General features: G+C 29.2%; 3 protein-coding genes across 3 annotated transcripts in view; 1 reads left to right on the top strand and 2 right to left on the bottom strand.

The window, feature by feature from the left end:
• Nucleotides 1-4420, top strand: part of LOC108917124 (serine/threonine-protein kinase PITSLRE) — a 10344-nt gene extending 5924 nt beyond the window's left edge. The window contains exons 6-7 of the mRNA XM_018723582.1: nt 272-610; nt 4122-4420. Coding sequence (XP_018579098.1) covers nt 272-610; nt 4122-4214 — 432 coding nt within the window. The 3' untranslated portion in view covers nt 4215-4420. The remainder of the gene's footprint in view (nt 1-271; nt 611-4121) is intronic.
• Nucleotides 4421-14070: 9650 nt separating this feature from the next.
• LOC108917136 (RPII140-upstream gene protein) lies at nt 14071-15366 on the bottom strand. Its single transcript, XM_018723596.1, has 5 exons — nt 15122-15366; nt 14901-15066; nt 14697-14785; nt 14501-14634; nt 14071-14344 (listed from the first exon to the last, which is right to left on the bottom strand). Exons 1-5 carry the CDS (start codon nt 15289-15291, stop codon nt 14091-14093), a joined length of 813 nt encoding a protein of 270 aa, XP_018579112.1. The 5' UTR covers nt 15292-15366; the 3' UTR covers nt 14071-14090.
• A 264-nt stretch (nt 15367-15630) lies between these two features.
• On the bottom strand, nt 15631-18473 carry LOC108917134 (glucoside xylosyltransferase 1). The gene is made up of 7 exons (XM_018723595.1): nt 18250-18473; nt 18045-18192; nt 17866-17997; nt 17599-17791; nt 17309-17458; nt 17079-17251; nt 15631-16564 (listed from the first exon to the last, which is right to left on the bottom strand). The coding sequence occupies exons 1-7, from the start codon at nt 18411-18413 to the stop codon at nt 16415-16417; spliced, it is 1110 nt and encodes a 369-aa protein (XP_018579111.1). The 5' UTR covers nt 18414-18473; the 3' UTR covers nt 15631-16414.
• Nucleotides 18474-21539: the final 3066 nt, after the last annotated feature.

Below are 21539 nucleotides of genomic sequence, written 5' to 3'. Positions count from 1 at the left end.
ATGCCATTTAAATATTTTGGGGTGATGCTTACCCTTGCTTGGGGGTGAAAGTGGCGGAGTCAAAAATACCAGCAAAGAATGTCCCCCTTTAATCTAAAATCGACTGGTCTGAGCGTTTTTCTACAATCTTGACGCAGTTCCTGAAAATGGCTTTGTTTCGTTTTCATTTGGTCACCCTGTATATTATATCTAATTAATAATAATAATAATAATACAAATGTACGTACTGAGTTACGTATCTACTAATACATTCATGTTAACAATTTTCCAGGATCTGGGAACCCCGAGCGAAAAGATATGGCCCGGTTTCAACCAGCTGCCGGCAGTAAAGAAAATGAAATTCAACGAATACCCCGTCTCGAATTTAAGGGGCAAATTTAACACGTTGAGCGAAATAGGACTGGGGCTGTTGATAAAATTTTTAACGTACGATCCCGCTCAGCGAACGACGGCGGAGGAAGCCATAAAGCACGGCTACTTCAGCGAACCTCCCCTACCCATCGACCCCGCCATGTTCCCAACGTGGCCCGCCAAGAGCGAATTGGGGCAGAAGAGAGCGTTGGCCGCGAGTCCCAAGCCACCGTCCGGAGGGGGAGAATATAAAAAACTGGTGAGTTGAGAGGACCGAAACAATGCAAATCGAATCGCGAGAAAGATTAAATAATTCAATAATTGTTATCGCCATTTTTGTATTTGGACCAAAACAATTATTTTTGTTTTCAAATACAGACGACTTGTTGAAAATAATACAAAGATAACGATTTCCACTCTTTCCTGCATGGACTGTAACATTATAACTTGCCAAAAGTAAGAGATACTTTTCTCAATCTCATAAATATTTGTTATTGAGATACAGAATGTTAAGTTTACAAAAAAAAAAGGATGAGCAAATTTATCAAAAAACAATCATTTTTTAAAGTTCGGTATAGTTGGATTAATTAAGAAAAAAGACTCAAATTTGTATAAAAAAAATTTTTATATTAGAACAGGTTTGAGTTTACTTTAGTCTTAGAGGTTTCCAACAGTGTCACCACATCGCATACTTATAAAAAAACTTAAAAAAAAAAACATTCTATCAAGGTTTTAATACTTAATTTGTAAGCCGTCGACGGAAAATAATATCAGAATAATCACATACCATTAACAAAGTTAATGAATAAAAAATTTATTAATAAGTACCTGCTGACAGAAAGTGACCTACTAATCTGGAGGTGGTATGAAAGAATGACTACTGTCGCACCAGGCAAAATAAAATCAGCTCTTTAATCAATAAATCAAAACTATTTTACAGTATACACCTAGTAGTGGAGTAAAGGTAGCTTAAAAATATGCATTATTTCGGAATAATTAGCAGAGCCTTGGATTTTCATAAAACCTTTTGCAATCGTCTTGAAATGGCTTATAGAAAAAAGTTATAAGCTTCTATTTGTACGCTAATTATTATTTAATTGTTTAAAAATGCTTTTTCAAAGATTATTTTAAATAAATCAAAAAATTTCAAACCAATTTTAATCAAATTGATACTATAGGGGTTTTCGAGGTCACTGAATAAGAATATAATTTTAAAAAATAAAAAAAAAATCAAAATGGCTGATCCAATATGGCCGACTTTTTTAAACAATTTATTTAAAAATTACAAATTTCGAAGTAAATTTAGTTAAATTGACATTATAGGGTTTTTTTAGGTCTGAACAAGAATATTATATCAGAAAATGAAAATTCAAAATGGCTGATCCAATATGGCAAAGCAATTTTACTCATATTGGTATTTTTAGGATTTTTCAGATCATTGAACAAATATAAAATGGAATCAACTCGTTAAATTTTAAAGAAATTTGGGTATGATGTTTAGAGTTCGGCAGAGTCAATATATGGGATTCTTAATTAACAAATTTATTAAATATGAAAGTCTTTGCATATTAAAAATAGATATATAAAAAAATAACAATATTCACTTTTCATTCTCTTGAATCATTATAACTTCTGGCAATTAGTCTGATTCTCGTTCTTCTTCGAAAAATGCTTGGCAATTGAGGCAATCAGTTCCGTAACAATTACAGCAAACTTGAAGTCATACCCGAATCCCTGCGTTAGACATGTGGTGAGCTCCATTCACCGAGCAGATGTTCTCTCTATCTCTTTCTAATATTCAAAAATATAATTTTCCAATCGCGAGAATGAATTACATTACCAGCTAAACTTCTACTGCATAATTTCATCATGAAAAAATATAGGTAAAACTGAATCTTGTGACAATTTATTGAAAAACCGTATTTTTCATATTTCATACAATATTATAGTAACAAAAAATTTTTTTTTTCGTTGATTATTTTTTTAAGATCATAGTTTGAAAATATATTGGTTAAAGCAAAAAAATTTTTTTTTTAACTTCATTAAAATTTATTTAACAAATTTCGTTTCAGAACAAAAAATTTTTGTTTTGTTTTTCTTTAAATTTTATTATAAATTCAACGTTTTAAATAAAACAAAATGGACCATCTTAAAGTACAGTTTTCAAGCTTCAAAAAATGCTCCTGTAAAGTTGCAATAATTTGCCTTTTTTAAAAGTTATTGAATATTTCGAGCGTTGTATTTTTGGAATTAAAATTTTAAGATTTTTTTTTATATCACTCACTATTTTAAATGCTATTTCAAAAGTAATCTCTGAAAGTTTTAAATTTTTATCTTAAAAATTAAAAAAATGACAATCTTTAATTAATTTTGTAGAAAATTCTACCGTTACGTAACTTTATTTACACACTATTCCTGTAAATATTTTTTTTCGATTTTAAAATCATGATAACTTGTTAGCTACAAGATTTCTCTTTCATTTAAATTTTTGTGAACTTAATTTGAACAAATAGATCAAAAGTTATAACAAGAAAGCGCGGGGGCTGTAAAATTTCCCGTTCTTTCGATTAGCACAATCAGTTTTTTTAAAAAAATTGTTAAGATATACAATAAACAATGGAATTTTGCAACTAATTTATTAAATAAATAATTAAGCGTACACTCTACGGTTGGTAACTTTTTATATGTTGTTCCTAACACCCTCACGAGTGTGTCCTCAAAAGTTACCCGATCTGCTAATTTTTCCGAAGTCAAAATCTTATTTTACTCCACTATAATCTAATCACTCTAACTAATTAGACACCTAGAGTCAGACTAACCAGACTTAAAATCATTCAGTGTCTTAAGTTATTCTTTTTCAAGAATCAGTGAGATCTCTTTAAACTTAGATGAATTAAAAAACCTTTATGTAACAAACTGTGCAAATAATCTTTGAAAATTAACAAAAATCTGTCTTAACATCGACTAAAAAGACGACTTTCATGTAATGACCTAGTAAGTAGGTAGTAAAGTAAGTTTCTTAGCAAAAAATATTTAAAAATAATATTCACAATTCAAAAATACGAAAATGACCCAGTTTTAGTTCAAAATATAAGAAGTTTTATATTAAAATGAGAGGCAAGCAATTCTGTTGAGAGCACTGGCACAGAGCGTTTCACTTCACACATTCTATTTTGCAACTTTTTTAAAATTATGTTAATCCCGAAAATCTCGGAATCAGAAAAACAGTCCCGAAAATTTCGGATCTGAAAAGCGGTCGGGATCCCGGGATCAAATCCTCTACAATCATATTATTAATTACCAAATATGTGGAAATATGTCGTAATATGCTGTTGGTCGTAGGTTTACTTTAAATTTAAACAAATAACTCAAAAATGTCTTGTTTTTTGAACAAAATACCAAATATCTTTTTGTTAGAAATACCAATAATTGGAATTGGATGCACGAATTTTGAAAATACTCAGTAGCGTCAAAAATTTTAAGTGCTCTTTGACATTGTTTCCCAGTATCCGCCACTGGTTCATGGATTTCTATACCAACTCAGTGAATTTTTTCCCACAACTAGCTAAGTCGGTATATCTCGTAAACAAAGCGTTCTACAACCTTTGTTCATATGACCTTTTTTTTAGAATGATATCATCTGTTAACCTTTAAAGTTTCAGTATAAAAATTTAACCCACTCTGTATCGAAAAATAATCTTAAATTTGGGCGAAGAAAACGCTCCTTCATTTCAACACGTGGCGTTATACTCTGACTTATTTTTTTACAGGGTGGCGACGGAGACGATGACGGTTATGGATTTAGAATAGGAATGGGAGTGGATAATAGAAGAGGAGGACCCGGGTTTAGCCTAAAATTTTGAAAATCCAAGAAAAATAGGAAATATTAGAATTATTTTTATTTTTGTGTATTATCGGTGAATCGAATACATCCATATTCCAAACCGTTAAACTTGTCCTTAGAATTTTTACTATTAAAGAACATTTGGAATACTTTTAAAAAGTGTCATACATCATTAATATGCATACAGTTTAAATAAATGTATCTTTAGTGTGTACATAATTTAATAAAAATATGCAAATCAGTTGTCTCAATTATTTTGGCCTTTCATAAATAAATAGAAAGTAAAGTACATTTTTTTTTGTGCTGAATAAGAAAANTGGTATAAATTTAGTATTTCTTGTGTTACATTGGTTTTTGGCGATTTGTTATCACTTTCGTAAACAAAAACACAATTGTAAGAAACAGAAATGAATTTTATACACACACAATGAACATATAATTAGTAGATTCCAAATTATTTTCTAGTATTATTTGGAAGCGTTGGTTGGTAGTTTATTTAACTGTGTTTTTGAAAATTAAACACTGGTTTATTCCATTGCGGAAAGGGTAGATATAATTTCGCTTTACTTTATGAACAATAAATATGCGAATAGAACAGCTCAACTATTTAATGAACAACATCAAGATCGACATGTCAAGAGGAAGTAGGTATGTTCCAGAGTTAGTAAAAAAATTTCAAGGGACTGGGAACGTAGTCAATAAAAAACGAGAAATTGAAAAACCTATAGTTAATGAAGCTAGTGAAGTTGAAGTTTTGGGACATGTTCTTGATCCTACATTAAGTACGAGGCAGCTGGCATCTGTGTCTGGGATCAATCGAACTAGCATACAAACCATTTTGAAGAAGAATAAATTATACCATACAAAATACATTTAGTCCAGGAACTTCATGAGGATGATTATGACCGCCGTTTGCAATTTTGCGAAATAATGAGAAGAGAAGAGGAATGGAATTCATTCAAAGAAAAACGGAATAAGGTAGTTACAATGATAAGAAAAGAGAAAAAACAGTATTATGAAAACAAAATAGACCATTGTAAAGGTGATTCGAAATTGATGTGGAAAACATTGAAACAAATGAATAAAGGGAAAAAGCATGTTTCTAAATGTATTAAATTTAATGAACAAGAAGTATCGGATGAATTGGAGATTGCAGAAAAATTTAATGACTATTTTATAGAGAGTGTGGTAGAGATTATTCATGATATACCAAAATTTGATTTGTACACAAGTCATGACTTTGGAGTTGATTGTAGATTACGCGAATTTAAAGTCATAGAAATGAATGCATTGAGAAAAGTTATTGATGCATTACCAAATAAATCAGGATGTGATGGGATTCCCACAAATGTTATTAAAGACACATTTGAAATCATCGGCAACAGGTTTTTGGATGTGGTTAATTGTTCTCTTCAGTCGGGCGTTTTTTCAGATGCATGGACTAATTCATTTGTTACACCTATACCAAAAGTTATTAATACTATTTTATGTGACCAATATCGACCAATCAATTCATTGCCAGTTTGTGAAAAAGTATTGGAATTGGTAGTTAAAGAACAATTAATAAATTACATACAAAATAATAATATCATCATATCAGTACTATCAGGATTCCGAGGAGCGCATTCATGTGAAACTGCTGCATTACAGTGTATTTTGGACGACTGGGTACGGGGAATTGATAATGATACTATAGTAGTGGCTGTATTTCTAGACTTTAAACGTGCATTCGAAACCATTGATCGAGGTCTTCTTCTCTCGAAGTTACGAAGTATTGGAATTGGAGGAAATGTTTTGCAGTGGTTTTCATCTTACATAACAAAAAGAGGACAAAAAACAAAATATGGTGAGAGAGTATCTGGAAGAAAGGAAACTAAATATGGCGTACCTCAAGGCTCAGTATTGGGTCCTATATTATTTATTATTTTTATCAATGACATTCTCTGTTGTTTAACTGATTGCAAAACACATCTGTTTGCAGATTTTTATATTTTATTTTTATTTTTATATGTTTGGTAAAAATGTTAATGATATTATAAGAAATATTAACGGGGAACTAAATAATTTATATGCATGGCTTTGTGACAATAATTTGAAAGTAAATATTGATAAATGTAAGTGGTTAGTATTAGGCAAAAAACATACATTGAATAAAATTTCGATAGAGGATTATATTAAATTAAATAACGAGAAACTAGAAAGAGTCCATCAGATAAAATATCTGGGTGTGATGTTGGATGAATGTATGTGTTTTAAACAACATACCGCATATATTGTTAAAAAAGTTGCCAAAAAAATTAATTTCTTAAGGCGTATATCTAAGGATTTATCATTTTTTGCCAGACTGACCATTTATAAAACGATAATTGCGCCACATTTTGAATATTGTTCAACGATTTTATTATTTTTAAATAACAATGAGATTCAGACTCTACAGAAAATGCAGAATAAAGCTATGAGGATTATTTTGCAGTGTAGTAGATATACTTTAATACAGGACATGTTAAATGCATTAAATTTTATAAACATAAAACAACGAATTTTGTTAAGAACGTTACAATTTATATATAAAAAAAAAAATTTGCTCTTACCTAGCTATTTGCACAGTAGAATAACTTATGTAAGAGATGGACATGTTTATAACACTCGCCAAAAGGATGACTTTTATATAGAAAGACACAATTTATTAAGAACTAGTAAATCTTTATTTTACCAGGGTCTTATGCAATACAATAAGCTACCAGAATATATAAAAAATTGTAATGGGCCGGTTAATCATTTCAATAAGCTAATTGTTAGTTACATTAGGTCACTACCAGGGTAAACTTTTATATATTTCTATGTTAAGGATTTTTGTTGCTTGAGTTTATGTAATCGTTTGTATGTATAGCATTTGCTAAATAAATGTGTATCTATCTATCTATCTATCTATCTATCTATCTATCTATCTATCTATCTATCTATCTATCTATCTATCTATCTATCTATCTATCTATCTATCTATCTATCTATCTATCTATCTATCTATCTATCTATCTATCTATCTATCTATCTATCTATCTATCTATCTATCTATCTATCTATCTATCTATCTATCTATCTATCTATCTATCTATCTATCTATCTATCTATCTATCTATCTATCTATCTATCTATCTATCTATCTATCTATCTATCTATCTATCTATCTATCTATCTATCTATCTATCTATCTATCTATCTATCTATCTATCTATCTATCTATCTATCTATCTATCTATCTATCTATCTATCTATCTATCTATCTATCTATCTATCTATCTATCTATCTATCTATCTATCTATCTATCTATCTATCTATCTATCTATCTATCTATCTATCTATCTATCTATCTATCTATCTATCTATCTATCTATCTATCTATCTATCTATCTATCTATCTATCTATCTATCTATCTATCTATCTATCTATCTATCTATCTATCTATCTATCTATCTATCTATCTATCTATCTATCTATCTATCTATCTATCTATCTATCTATCTATCTATCTATCTATCTATCTATCTATCTATCTATCTATCTATCTATCTATCTATCTATCTATCTATCTATCTATCTATCTATCTATCTATCTATCTATCTATCTATCTATCTATCTATCTATCTATCTATCTATCTATCTATCTATCTATCTATCTATCTATCTATCTATCTATCTATCTATCTATCTATCTATCTATCTATCTATCTATCTATCTATCTATCTATCTATCTATCTATCTATCTATCTATCTATCTATCTATCTATCTATCTATCTATCTATCTATCTATCTATCTATCTATCTATCTATCTATCTATCTATCTATCTATCTATCTATCTATCTATCTATCTATCTATCTATCTATCTATCTATCTATCTATCTATCTATCTATCTATCTATCTATCTATCTATCTATCTATCTATCTATCTATCTATCTATCTATCTATCTATCTATCTATCTATCTATCTATCTATCTATCTATCTATCTATCTATCTATCTATCTATCTATCTATCTATCTATCTATCTATCTATCTATCTATCTATCTATCTATCTATCTATCTATCTATCTATCTATCTATCTATCTATCTATCTATCTATCTATCTATCTATCTATCTATCTATCTATCTATCTATCTATCTATCTATCTATCTATCTATCTATCTATCTATCTATCTATCTATCTATCTATCTATCTATCTATCTATCTATCTATCTATCTATCTATCTATCTATCTATCTATCTATCTATCTATCTATCTATCTATCTATCTATCTATCTATCTATCTATCTATCTATCTATCTATCTATCTATCTATCTATCTATCTATCTATCTATCTATCTATCTATCTATCTATCTATCTATCTATCTATCTATCTATCTATCTATCTATCTATCTATCTATCTATCTATCTATCTATCTATCTATCTATCTATCTATCTATCTATCTATCTATCTATCTATCTATCTATCTATCTATCTATCTATCTATCTATCTATCTATCTATCTATCTATCTATCTATCTATCTATCTATCTATCTATCTATCTATCTATCTATCTATCTATCTATCTATCTATCTATCTATCTATCTATCTATCTATCTATCTATCTATCTATCTATCTATCTATCTATCTATCTATCTATCTATCTATCTATCTATCTATCTATCTATCTATCTATCTATCTATCTATCTATCTATCTATCTATCTATCTATCTATCTATCTATCTATCTATCTATCTATCTATCTATCTATCTATCTATCTATCTATCTATCTATCTATCTATCTATCTATCTATCTATCTATCTATCTATCTATCTATCTATCTATCTATCTATCTATCTATCTATCTATCTATCTATCTATCTATCTATCTATCTATCTATCTATCTATCTATCTATCTATCTATCTATCTATCTATCTATCTATCTATCTATCTATCTATCTATCTATCTATCTATCTATCTATCTATCTATCTATCTATCTATCTATCTATCTATCTATCTATCTATCTATCTATCTATCTATCTATCTATCTATCTATCTATCTATCTATCTATCTATCTATCTATCTATCTATCTATCTATCTATCTATCTATCTATCTATCTATCTATCTATCTATCTATCTATCTATCTATCTATCTATCTATCTATCTATCTATCTATCTATCTATCTATCTATCTATCTATCTATCTATCTATCTATCTATCTATCTATCTATCTATCTATCTATCTATCTATCTATCTATCTATCTATCTATCTATCTATCTATCTATCTATCTATCTATCTATCTATCTATCTATCTATCTATCTATCTATCTATCTATCTATCTATCTATCTATCTATCTATCTATCTATCTATCTATCTATCTATCTATCTATCTATCTATCTATCTATCTATCTATCTATCTATCTATCTATCTATCTATCTATCTATCTATCTATCTATCTATCTATCTATCTATCTATCTATCTATCTATCTATCTATCTATCTATCTATCTATCTATCTATCTATCTATCTATCTATCTATCTATCTATCTATCTATCTATCTATCTATCTATCTATCTATCTATCTATCTATCTATCTATCTATCTATCTATCTATCTATCTATCTATCTATCTATCTATCTATCTATCTATCTATCTATCTATCTATCTATCTATCTATCTATCTATCTATCTATCTATCTATCTATCTATCTATCTATCTATCTATCTATCTATCTATCTATCTATCTATCTATCTATCTATCTATCTATCTATCTATCTATCTATCTATCTATCTATCTATCTATCTATCTATCTATCTATCTATCTATCTATCTATCTATCTATCTATCTATCTATCTATCTATCTATCTATCTATCTATCTATCTATCTATCTATCTATCTATCTATCTATCTATCTATCTATCTATCTATCTATCTATCTATCTATCTATCTATCTATCTATCTATCTATCTATCTATCTATCTATCTATCTATCTATCTATCTATCTATCTATCTATCTATCTATCTATCTATCTATCTATCTATCTATCTATCTATCTATCTATCTATCTATCTATCTATCTATCTATCTATCTATCTATCTATCTATCTATCTATCTATCTATCTATCTATCTATCTATCTATCTATCTATCTATCTATCTATCTATCTATCTATCTATCTATCTATCTATCTATCTATCTATCTATCTATCTATCTATCTATCTATCTATCTATCTATCTATCTATCTATCTATCTATCTATCTATCTATCTATCTATCTATCTATCTATCTATCTATCTATCTATCTATCTATCTATCTATCTATCTATCTATCTANAAATATAAAATGAAATCAACTCGTTCAATTTTAAAGAAATTTGGGTATGATGTTTAGGGTTCTGCAAAAAGTCAATATATGGGATTCTTAATTAACAAATTTATTAAATATGAAAAAGTATTTGCATATTAAAAATAGAAATATAAAAAAATAACAATATTCAATTTTCATTCTCTTGAATCATTATAACTTCTGGCAATTGGTCTGATTCTTGTTCTTCTTCGAAAAATGCTTGGCAATTGAGACAATCAGTTCCGTAACAATTAGAGCAAACTATGGTGCAAAGTAGACCTGCCTTCTGGCAACCGCAATTATTAGCACAAAAATCATTTTGAGAAGTTCACTTGGTGCTGGATCTTGAGTCATAAAAGATGGAGTCATACCCGAATCCCTGCGTTAGACACGTAGCATGCGCCAGGTGAACTCCATTCACCGAGCAGATGTTCCCTCTATCTCTTTCTAATATTCAAAAATATAATTCTTTAATCACGAGAATTTGATTATCAGATAAACTTCTACTACATAATTTCATCATGAAAAAATTTAGGTAAAACTGAATCTCGTGACGACAATTTATTGCAAAACCGTATTTTTCGTATTTTATACAATATTATAGTAACAAAAAATTTTTTTTTCGTTGATTATTTTTTTTAGATCATAGTTTGAAAATATATTGGTTAAACAAGCAAAAAAAAAATTTTTTTAACTTCATTAAAGTTTATTTAACAAATTTCGTTTCAGAACAAAAAATTTTTTGTTTCTTTTTCTTTAAATTTTATTATAAATTCAACGTTTTAAATAAAATAAAATGGACCATCTTAAAGTACAGTTTTCAAGCTCCAAAAAGTGCTCCTGTAAAGTTGCAACAATTTGCCTTTTTTAAAAGTTATTGAATATTTCGAGCGTTGTATTTTTGGAATTAAAATTTTAAGATTTTTTTTATATCACTCACTATTTTAAATGCTATTTCAAAAGTAATCTCTGAAAGTTTTAAATTTGTATCTTAAAAATTTAAAAAATGGCAGATCTTTAATTAATTTTGTAGAAAATTCTACCGTTATGTAACTTTATTTACACACTATTCCTGTAAATATATTTTTTTCGATTTTAAAATCATGATAACTTCTTAGCTACAAGATTTCTCTTTCATTTAAATTTTTGTGGACTTTATTATTTGAAATAGATCAAAAGTTATAACAAGATAGCGCGGGGGACGTAAAATTTCCCGTTCTTTCGATTAGCGCAATCAGTTTTTTTTTAAAAATTGTTAAGATATACAATAAACAATGGAATTTTGCAACTAATTTATTAAATAAATAATCAAGCGTACACTCTACGGTTGGTAACTTTTTATTTGTTGTTCCTAACACCCTCACGAGTGTGTCCTCAAAAGTTACCCGATCTGCTAATTTTTCCGAAGTCAAAATCTTATTTTACTCCACTATAATCTAATCACTCTAACTAATTAGACACCTAGAGTCAGACTAACCAGACTTAAAATCATTCAGTGTCTTAAGTTATTCTTTTTCAAGAATCAGTGAGATCTCTTTAAACTTAGATGAATTAAAAAACCTTTATGTAACAAACTGTGCAAATAATCTTTGAAAATTAACAAAAATCTGTCTTAACATCGACTAAAAAGACGACTTTCATGTAATGACCTAGTAAGTAGGTAGTAAAGTAAGTTTCTTAGCAAAAAATATTTAAAAATAATATTCACAATTCAAAAATACGAAAATGACCCAGTTTTAGTTCAAAATATAAGAAGTTTTATATTAAAATGAGAGGCAAGCAATTCTGTTGAGAGCACTGGCACAGAGCGTTTCACTTCACACAGTCTATTTTGCAACTTTTTTAAAATTATGTTAATCCCGAAAATCTCGGAATCAGAAAAACAGTCCCGAAAATTTCGGATCTGAAAAGCGGTCGGGATCCCGGGATCAAATCCTCTACAATCATATTATTAATTACCAAATATGTGGAAATATGTCGTAATATGCTGTTGGTCGTAGGTTTACTTTAAATTTAAACAAATAACTCAAAAATGTCTTGTTTTTTGAACAAAATACCAAATATCTTTTTGTTAGAAATACCAATAATTGGAATTGGATGCACGAATTTTGAAAATACTCAGTAGCGTCAAAAATTTTAAGTGCTCTTTGACATTGTTTCCCAGTATCCGCCACTGGTTCATGGATTTCTATACCAACTCAGTGAATTTTTTCCCACAACTAGCTAAGTCGGTATATCTCGTAAACAAAGCGTTCTACAACCTTTGTTCATATGACCTTTTTTTTAGAATGATATCATCTGTTAACCTTTAAAGTTTCAGTATAAAAATTTAACCCACTCTGTATCGAAAAATAATCTTAAATTTGGGCGAAGAAAACGCTCCTTCATTTCAACACGTGGCGTTATACTCTGACTTATTTTTTTACAGGGTGGCGACGGAGACGATGACGGTTATGGATTTAGAATAGGAATGGGAGTGGATAATAGAAGAGGAGGACCCGGATTTAGCCTAAAATTTTGAAAATCCAAGAAAAATAGGAAATATTAAGAATTATTTTTATTTTTGTGTATTATCGGTGAATCGAATACATCCATATTCCAAACCGTTAAACTTGTCCTTAGAATTTTTACTATTAAAGAACATTTGGAATACTTTTAAAAAGTGTCATACATCATTAATATGCATACAGTTTAAATAAATGTATCTTTAGTGTGTACATAATTTAATAAAAATATGCAAATCAGTTGTCTCAATTATTTTGGCCTTTCATAAATAAATAGAAAGTAAAGTACATTTTTTTTTGTGCTGAATAAGAAAAAGGAGGAAAAATGGATATTCTACTATTTTATAACTTTTCAATAGTACTTGTTTCAACTCTCCTGTGCTTGCCTACTTTTACGATTACACTGTGGCTACATGCAATTGTTCACTTCATTGGAATATGTAAAGTGACCGTAGTATAGTTCGCTTAAGGCTAATAACAGAGGTCATTGACCCAAGAATTTCACGAACTAAACACAGTGCTATATACTACAATACTTTTTATTGAAAACTTGACATTATTTTAAAACAATTTAAATCTATCGATTAGTGTTTTCATTTATTAAGGCATTTTATAAAACAGCAAAAATAATTATTTTAAAACAAATTAGTTTTATTTGCAATTAGTATAACTTATGCTTATCCGCATATTAGTTATTATTAAATAAATCATGCAGAAAGTATTATTTTAAAAATACTACAGTTTAAAAAAAATTGGTGACTGAAATAACATGTCACAAAGACGTAGAAAAGCAATTCCACTGGCAACACTGATACTCTGGCTCGGGTGTTGCCCAGTGATGGCATAGACAAGACTTTCGGTGCAGTGTGAAAAACTAATTATAATCGACTATCTATTTGATTTAAAAAACTGACTCGCACTTAAAGTTATACCAGGTACGACAATATGAAAGAAACACTAAAGAAAGCCAGTTTAAATAATATCACTTTATTTCTTATCTGCGCTATTAACATTTCTATCTAAATTTGAAATATCCTTGCCCGCTTCGCCTATTTGATCGTCGTGTAATTTTATAACGGCAAAGTCTTCTTTTTGCAAATAATCGGCCATTCCTTTCCTGAAATATTCGTCACGCGAATGCTTTAAGTAATATTGCCAGTATCTGGCCTCTTCCATTGAAATTCCAGTTAATTTGAGCAGGCCGATGGTAGTTCCCCCACAAATGAGGCCCAAGACAGATCCTGCCACAAAAGAAAATTGAAATTCAATTTCACTCTTAAAGTGTTGCTTTTTGAAATTTGTTTTCATCTGTAGAACCAAAAATTATAATACTAAATTCACATTCCAATTTTAAAGGTGATTTTCCCATGAAGGGTAGTTTAGTTTTAAATGCTCACCTAAGCCGCCACCAATTATCCACCCTCTTGGGCCCATATTGAATTTGTACATTGCTCCAGTCATGCCGCCTGCAATAACATATTCTCTAATTCCATATTTTCCTCTGTACGTTTGAATCGCAGTAGATATTCCGCTAAAAAAAGATAAGACAAATTGTAAAGCCTCATGCATTGTACGTGTTAATGAAGAACCTACACAAACGAAGTGCAGAATAATGTTAACCGCCAACCCCATTTAAAAGCTCCTTTTCCAAAACTGATGGTAACTTTGTCCTGCAATTTTTGCTAGAAATAAAACAGTTAAAATATAGGATTAGTATTTCAACTTATAATTTGATTGTGAAACAAGAATTTAATTATAACATGTTTTTTTTATTCTACAACATAGGGAAAATTTTACCTTTGCATCTAAATGACTTTTAAACGAAGTAGCTTCATTGTTCTGCATAAATTCCAGGTACGCACTTCTACTATTAATAACGCCACCATATACCCCACCAATAAACAAACTAAAAACTCCAACCTGTAATATTGAATTAACTTCTCGAGAAACGTTTCCAAATTCACTAAAATAAACACCTAATCATTAAATGCATTTCTACCATTTAAAATATTGCCTACTCTACTTCAAACATTTTTTTTAAACGATCCCATCCCGTTTCTTTTTCTGTTAAAGATTTATTAGCTTCTTGTTCTGTTGGAGTTCTATTTTCTAGTTGATCTCCATCTAACCAGCTTGAAATTGGTAAAAATGCATACTTAATTCCGTTCTGCAAAGTGTTTCGGATCATTTTGTAATAAGTTAAATAATATATTTTTTAAATTGTGAAATCATTTTGTTTTTAGTTACATAACCTATTTCGAAGTTTTCAATATTTTGAGGTTATGGTTATATTCGTCTTCTTCTTCTAAAAATTTAACACTTTACAGACAGGTTAAGGAGCATATATTTTAAGTACTTCGTAGGCATCTTAAACTTTATTAAAAACAAGTAGGTCACAATGAATTTTCTAGTACTAAAAATAATCCGATAACTCGAGTCAAGTACTGAAAATCTTTTATTGATGTTGAAGGAAAGATAAAAAATCAGCCAGCCTACTAATTAACATTTATTATAAATCAAACTGCTAATAGTTCAGTTATAAAAATATATAAATAGTATACAAAATAATTTATTTAGCACAATGAAAATACTGCAAGCAAAATTTCGTTGCACATTGAAGAGGTATATATTTTACAATTAAGCACAAGTATATGGCAGCGAGTTTTCTTAACATAATCACAATGATATAAACATTGTTAACACTAAAACATTTTTTTTTTGAGTACACAGTAATTTATTACTAGTGTTTTATTTTGTTAGTCGATAATCACATATATCTAAAATTTATGCATACACAATACACATAAGACATGTACATGAGAGCATGTCATAAATAAAATAGATTCTGTAAAATAATATGGTAAACATGTAAACATATCCTAAGTACTAATAATTTGATCCTAAATGAGATCATGCTTCTTTTTAATACAAAATGTGTTTTTCTGTAAATACAATATCGAACATAACTAAAATACTCAATAAGGATGTAATTTTTAGGTAGTAGGTCTTTTTATAATATTTATATTTATATAATATAAAAACATAAAATATATATAAAAAAATATCAAAAAGAATAAAAAAATAAAGAGACCTTATAATAATACTAAGACAGAACATTAAGAGATTTATATCTTTTTTTCCTAAATAAAATATTACATCTAATAATACATTTCCTTTGGCTTAATATCAAAACCTACCACCAGAAAATTATTAATCAGATCTAAAGTGAATACTATCAAAAATGTAAACAGATCATGGAATTTTTTACTTTTTCAATCATATTATTCGTTTAAATTGGTTATAATTCACTTTTATGTATTGTCAAAATCGAGGTCCATATATTTTCTAAGATTTTTCAGGAAGATATCTTTAACATTACCGCAATTGTTATTTTGAGCGGCTTCTAGATAGACCTCCAACGTCTGATAAAATTCTCTGTAAATGTCTCCACCTAGCTGGAACTGAAGATAACGAGAATATTACAGTATTAAACTGTAAAATTAATGATACTGTGAGAAACAAATCACGCTTTCTTAGTATCTACACATTAGCAGGTCACTCTCTGTCAGTAGATACAAAGCAATGTCTTGCGCCTATAGGCATTGAGTACTAATGACATTTAACATATGACATAAACTTTATAGGTTATATCTCACATACATTACAGTATTAGTTCAACCAACACATAATTTTTGCTACTCCAAATATAGCGATATTATCGAAGATTAGATGAACAAGAAAAGTACTTTTTCAAAAACATTTTTAACAGGATAATATCCTTTCTGTAAATTATACACGGTTTAACTTTGATAAGGGGACATATTTATTTAACATTTGTTTTCACAAATTCTATTGCGAAAACTAAAGCTGAATTATTACTCCCAAAAACTGGTCCCCTGTCTATTAATTGTAAATTTAATATCTCACTTGGACACAAACAGTAGAGGATTAAACATAAAAATCTTTCTCACTTACCTCTTCAAATGATTTATACACAGCTTGGAATATTGGCTGCTTTTCCGAGTGGAAAAAACCCCTTGACCCATGGATAACAGCGACCCCCTTAGATTCGGCAGGTTTGCAGACGCTGGTATACATGCAATGATCAGGACGATAATTGAACCTGCATGAATATATGTACAATTTATCTGAAAAAAATATATATTTAAAGGAATTAAACCATACATTGAAATGTGTTTACTAACCTGGATGGTAATGAAATATAATATTGATAATATCTTGATCGCCCCAAGTAATTTTAAGTTTATATTTCTTATAAATCGGGACAACATATTCCCTCCATCGAAAAGCTCGCATCCTTGTTAAGTTCATTAACATAACTCCAGAATTGACACCTGGAAAAAAGTTAAGAAAATCGGGATTAAAATTGTGTTATATACCTATCTCCCTATTTAAATATATCCTAGATGTAGGTAATTTATGCTTCTGAACTATCTACTTATTTATCCTTTAGCTGCAATACCAATGGACTCACCCAATTTTCCATAATAGGGATGTTTTGCGAATCTATTGTACCACCCCACGTTTGGATCTTCGTGTTCGGGGGCCAACGCTGCCATCTGGCTAGCATTAAATTTATGGAAATGCTCCCAAACATTCTCGACGGGTGTTAAAAATAATGTATCAGTATCCACATACAAAACTGAATCGACATTTTCTAATAAATTCTAAAAGAATTTTATTTTTGGATATACACACGTTTTCATCAAAATAAAAATTATACTACATAAATTGTACTTACTGGCAAGAATAGCCTTTGCGCGGCACAGGGTTTAAACAATTTTTTCCATTCCAAAGGATTATCTGCAGGAAAAGTGAGGGGCAGAACCCTAAATGTGAAACCGTTATTTGTAAACGATTTCCATTCTCCTAGCTAAAAGAAATATTTTATCGCAGTTATTTATCATATTGATTTTATACCTTTTCTTTAAAACTTTCTATTAATCTATCTTCTGCCACAATAACAAAATTTAGTCTTTCTTTACTAAACATTAAAGCCGATTTTAGCATGTTGAGAGTTTCCTGGAGTCTATCGCCACAAGCAACAACTGCCACCACAATATCGTTTCTACAAAATAGATGTGATGTAATTATTTGAGATTTGGCAAGCCAATCATTAAATTACTTCGTGAATGATAATTTTTCTGTAGTAACTTCATTTTCAAACAACTCCGGATCTTCTTCTAGAATACTGTCTCTGTTGTTCATTAACCTTATACTATACAAATAAAATATAACTAATGCTATAGACAACAGAATTCCCAGCTGCAGGATTGTATAAAGTCTCATTTTTTTAATATAAAATTTAACATTTTGAAAATTTAAGTATAAAACTTAACCTATTCGACATTTGGCACCTGTCAAATTAAAACAATTGTCGTGTTGTCAAATATTAGGGACTTTTTTAAGAGCAACCAACCTAACCACAGGCTTTTCAGTAGTTTATTTTTGTCCGCGTAGATGCAAACCACATAGTCCAGCGGTGCTATGCACTTCATAAATTGATAAAATAATTGCATTTACACACTGTGCGTTTAATATATAATGATTGGTTAAAGAACACGTGGTTTCAAGACATTTAGTAAATGATACTTCACGTCCCACTCTTAGGTTTGATTTGAATTCATATCTTTTGCGGAAGTTAAGGAATTTATCATCACTTTCAGTTGAGTATAGATCAGTATATCTGCATTAGTTTTCGATTTGATTTATCTTGTCTGTCTAATTTCCTGTTTGACAAAATGTGAACATTTGTATTATTTTTGTTAGAAATTGATAACATAAAAAATATTGAGGATATCTTTGGACAGGCAATATTGATAATTTCGGTACAGAAAGCTACTGATAAATTTTATGCAGATATATTTAACTAGAAATCAGTAGATGGAAAAAGTTTTTGTCACTATTTTTTATCACTCCATATAAAATATTTAGAATTTTTAGGATTATCTTTTGAATTATCTGGAATTTCTGCCGGAAATAAAAGGTTTGTCATAAGTGACCTAGTTAATAAGTTCTTGAAATTATATAAAAGCGATTTTTTTACTACGTATATAAAGGGACGTTAACGGAAATAATAAGGCCACGCGTAGCCTGAAGTAACTATATAGAATAATCGCAGCATGCAGAACTTGATAAAAGCACACAGTGCATCCGGTAAACCAAATTTGCAGCGGCGCGCGATTAGTTCGAAGTTAGTTTGTCTTCCTAATTCATGACCTATTTATAAGGCCTTGACATTTCTATAGCTAAATTCCAACAAATATTTAATAAAGCCGTATTAAAAGTAAAAATTACAAACCGTTCTTTTCTCGGGATTACCAATATTCGAGATTTAATTATGGGTCTACATACGCAATAAGGCTGATATACTACCGTGAGTTACGTGTCACAAACGTAATGTTTCTAATTCAAAACAGCTTAATATGTCTCATATTCTTATTGCATTATCATCTCTTCTAGTGTTAGAGATTTATTTTACAGGTAATATAATATATACAAATCAGTCACAGAGCGATTGTTGCCGATAACCATTTTTTACTACTTCTTTAAAACATGGCGGAGTTTGTTTACGTTTTTTTATATCTGCGTGAATTCGATATGAATATATCTAATTACTGCTGCATTGTTTGTATTAGTGAAGCAGTTTAATTATTTGACACAATGTAGGTAGTACCCCACTAAACATTTTTCAGTTTCTGATATGTTTCAGAAACGTTTCCATTTTTCTTGAAACGTTTCATAAAAAATCCATGCAACGTTCTGGTAACGTTCTAGAAGCCCAAGATGTCCTCCCCAAAATACGTTTCCAATGAAACGTTTCAAAAAATTGGTTTCAGTAACATTCTTTTTATGTTCCATTTATGCCCTCGATATTTTTGTTTTACGTTTCAGTATATTTTCAGAAATGTTTGAGTAACATAATAATTTTATTACCATATTGTTCTCATAATGCTCTCAACTTTAGATCATTTTCATTTCAAAAGCGTTTTTGAAATAGTATAAATAGTGTGAGTATTTTTTTAAATATCTCTAATACTCCTTTGTGATATTTTTATTTGTATTGTGAATGACTTAATTCGAACTAAAAAAAGTTACATTGTATATTAAAAAAAATAAATATGCTCTTCTAGTTTGGGGATGCGGCAACTTTTACTAAGAATTTCTTTCTTTTTGAGAAGCCACTGAAAAAAGTTTCTAATATGGATTATGAATTTTGCCATTCATCGTACAAATAAAAATATCACAAAACAATATCAGAAGCATTAAAAAAAAGCTACACATTTTATATAGTTCAAATACGCTTCTGAAATGGAAATTTTCTAATGTTGAGACCTTCATGAATATGGTAACAATGACGAACTGATAATTAGAAAAAGTTAGTTATGATTATGAATCTTAAAATGGTAGGTACATGAAAAACAAATAACATTACTGAAAAATAATATAAAGTTATAATTTCTTCTACGCATGGTCAATATTACATATATCCTTTTAATAATAATAAATTATACAGCAGAAATAAGGATACAAAATGATATCTTGACAAAGTAAATATCTGTAGGTATACCTAAACTCTTTTATTTAAGCATGCCTATACACATAAACAAATATAAACATTTGTACAAAATATAAAATAAATGACGTCTATTTCACTTGATTCATCCATATTTCAAATAGTTCTCACTGACTAAGTAGTTGCTCTTCAAATTATATCGAAACGTATAGTTGTTGTTCCATTTTCTTAGTTCTTGTCCCTTGTCCTCTTGTCTGTAATAGGTAGTGGGTATAACTATATTTAGGTAGATGTGACGCAAAATTGGAAATCTCTACACATATCGTTTTAAACATTTTGCATCAATATTCATTATTTTATATGCACCTTACAATAACCACAACTGCACACACTACAAATTATCACATAAAATAGCGTCAAAGTAAAGATGAATAACAACGAAACCAAGCAAACTGACAAACCGCAAACCTAACCTAACATAATACGAATTGAAACGACACACGGGAAACAAATAAACTCGGGCTGTTACGCGCAGTCTACGCAAGTCACAAACATTACATTTTTTCTAGACTTGTGTTATAAATATGCTACCACATTTTTTTTTCTAATTATGTCTATATAACAAAGGCAAATGAACTAACGCTTGAGAAGGATTGGGGATTGAGAGCAAAATTTAACTAATGCCGATTGTTCCATAAGATAAGCAAAAATAGCAAAGGGTTGTTCGTCTGTTATGTTTCCGAGATCGAAAGGTAATGTTTCGAGTAATGTTTCAAACTCTCTTCAATTGTAACGTTTCGGCTAGGTTTCACTAAATAAGTTTTCAAGTGCTACATTTCTGTAATGAAACAGAAACGTTTCTAGTTAATGTTTCAATTGTTTAGTAAAACATCTCATTT

Source organism: Anoplophora glabripennis, unplaced genomic scaffold, assembly GCF_000390285.2.
Source record: "Anoplophora glabripennis isolate ALB-LARVAE unplaced genomic scaffold, Agla_2.0 scaffold85, whole genome shotgun sequence".
NCBI classification, from domain to species: Eukaryota; Metazoa; Arthropoda; class Insecta; order Coleoptera; family Cerambycidae; genus Anoplophora; species Anoplophora glabripennis.
This window is presented reverse-complemented; position numbering and strand designations above follow the sequence as displayed.

Coding starts and splice junctions, on each gene's coding strand:
- LOC108917136 (XM_018723596.1), bottom strand. CDS start 15,291: ATGATCCGAAACACTTTGCAGAACGGAATTAAGTATGCATTTTTACCA. Junction 14,786..14,900: donor AAAGTCATTTAGATGCAAAG/GTAAAATTTTCC, acceptor TTTTATTTCTAG/CAAAAATTGCAGGACAAAGT. Junction 14,635..14,696: donor TTATTCTGCACTTCGTTTGT/GTAGGTTCTTCA, acceptor ATCTTTTTTTAG/CGGAATATCTACTGCGATTC.
- LOC108917134 (XM_018723595.1), bottom strand. CDS start 18,413: ATGAGACTTTATACAATCCTGCAGCTGGGAATTCTGTTGTCTATAGCA. Junction 17,459..17,598: donor TCCCTATTATGGAAAATTGG/GTGAGTCCATTG, acceptor ACTTTTTTCCAG/GTGTCAATTCTGGAGTTATG. Junction 16,565..17,078: donor TGTATAAATCATTTGAAGAG/GTAAGTGAGAAA, acceptor CGTTATCTTCAG/TTCCAGCTAGGTGGAGACAT.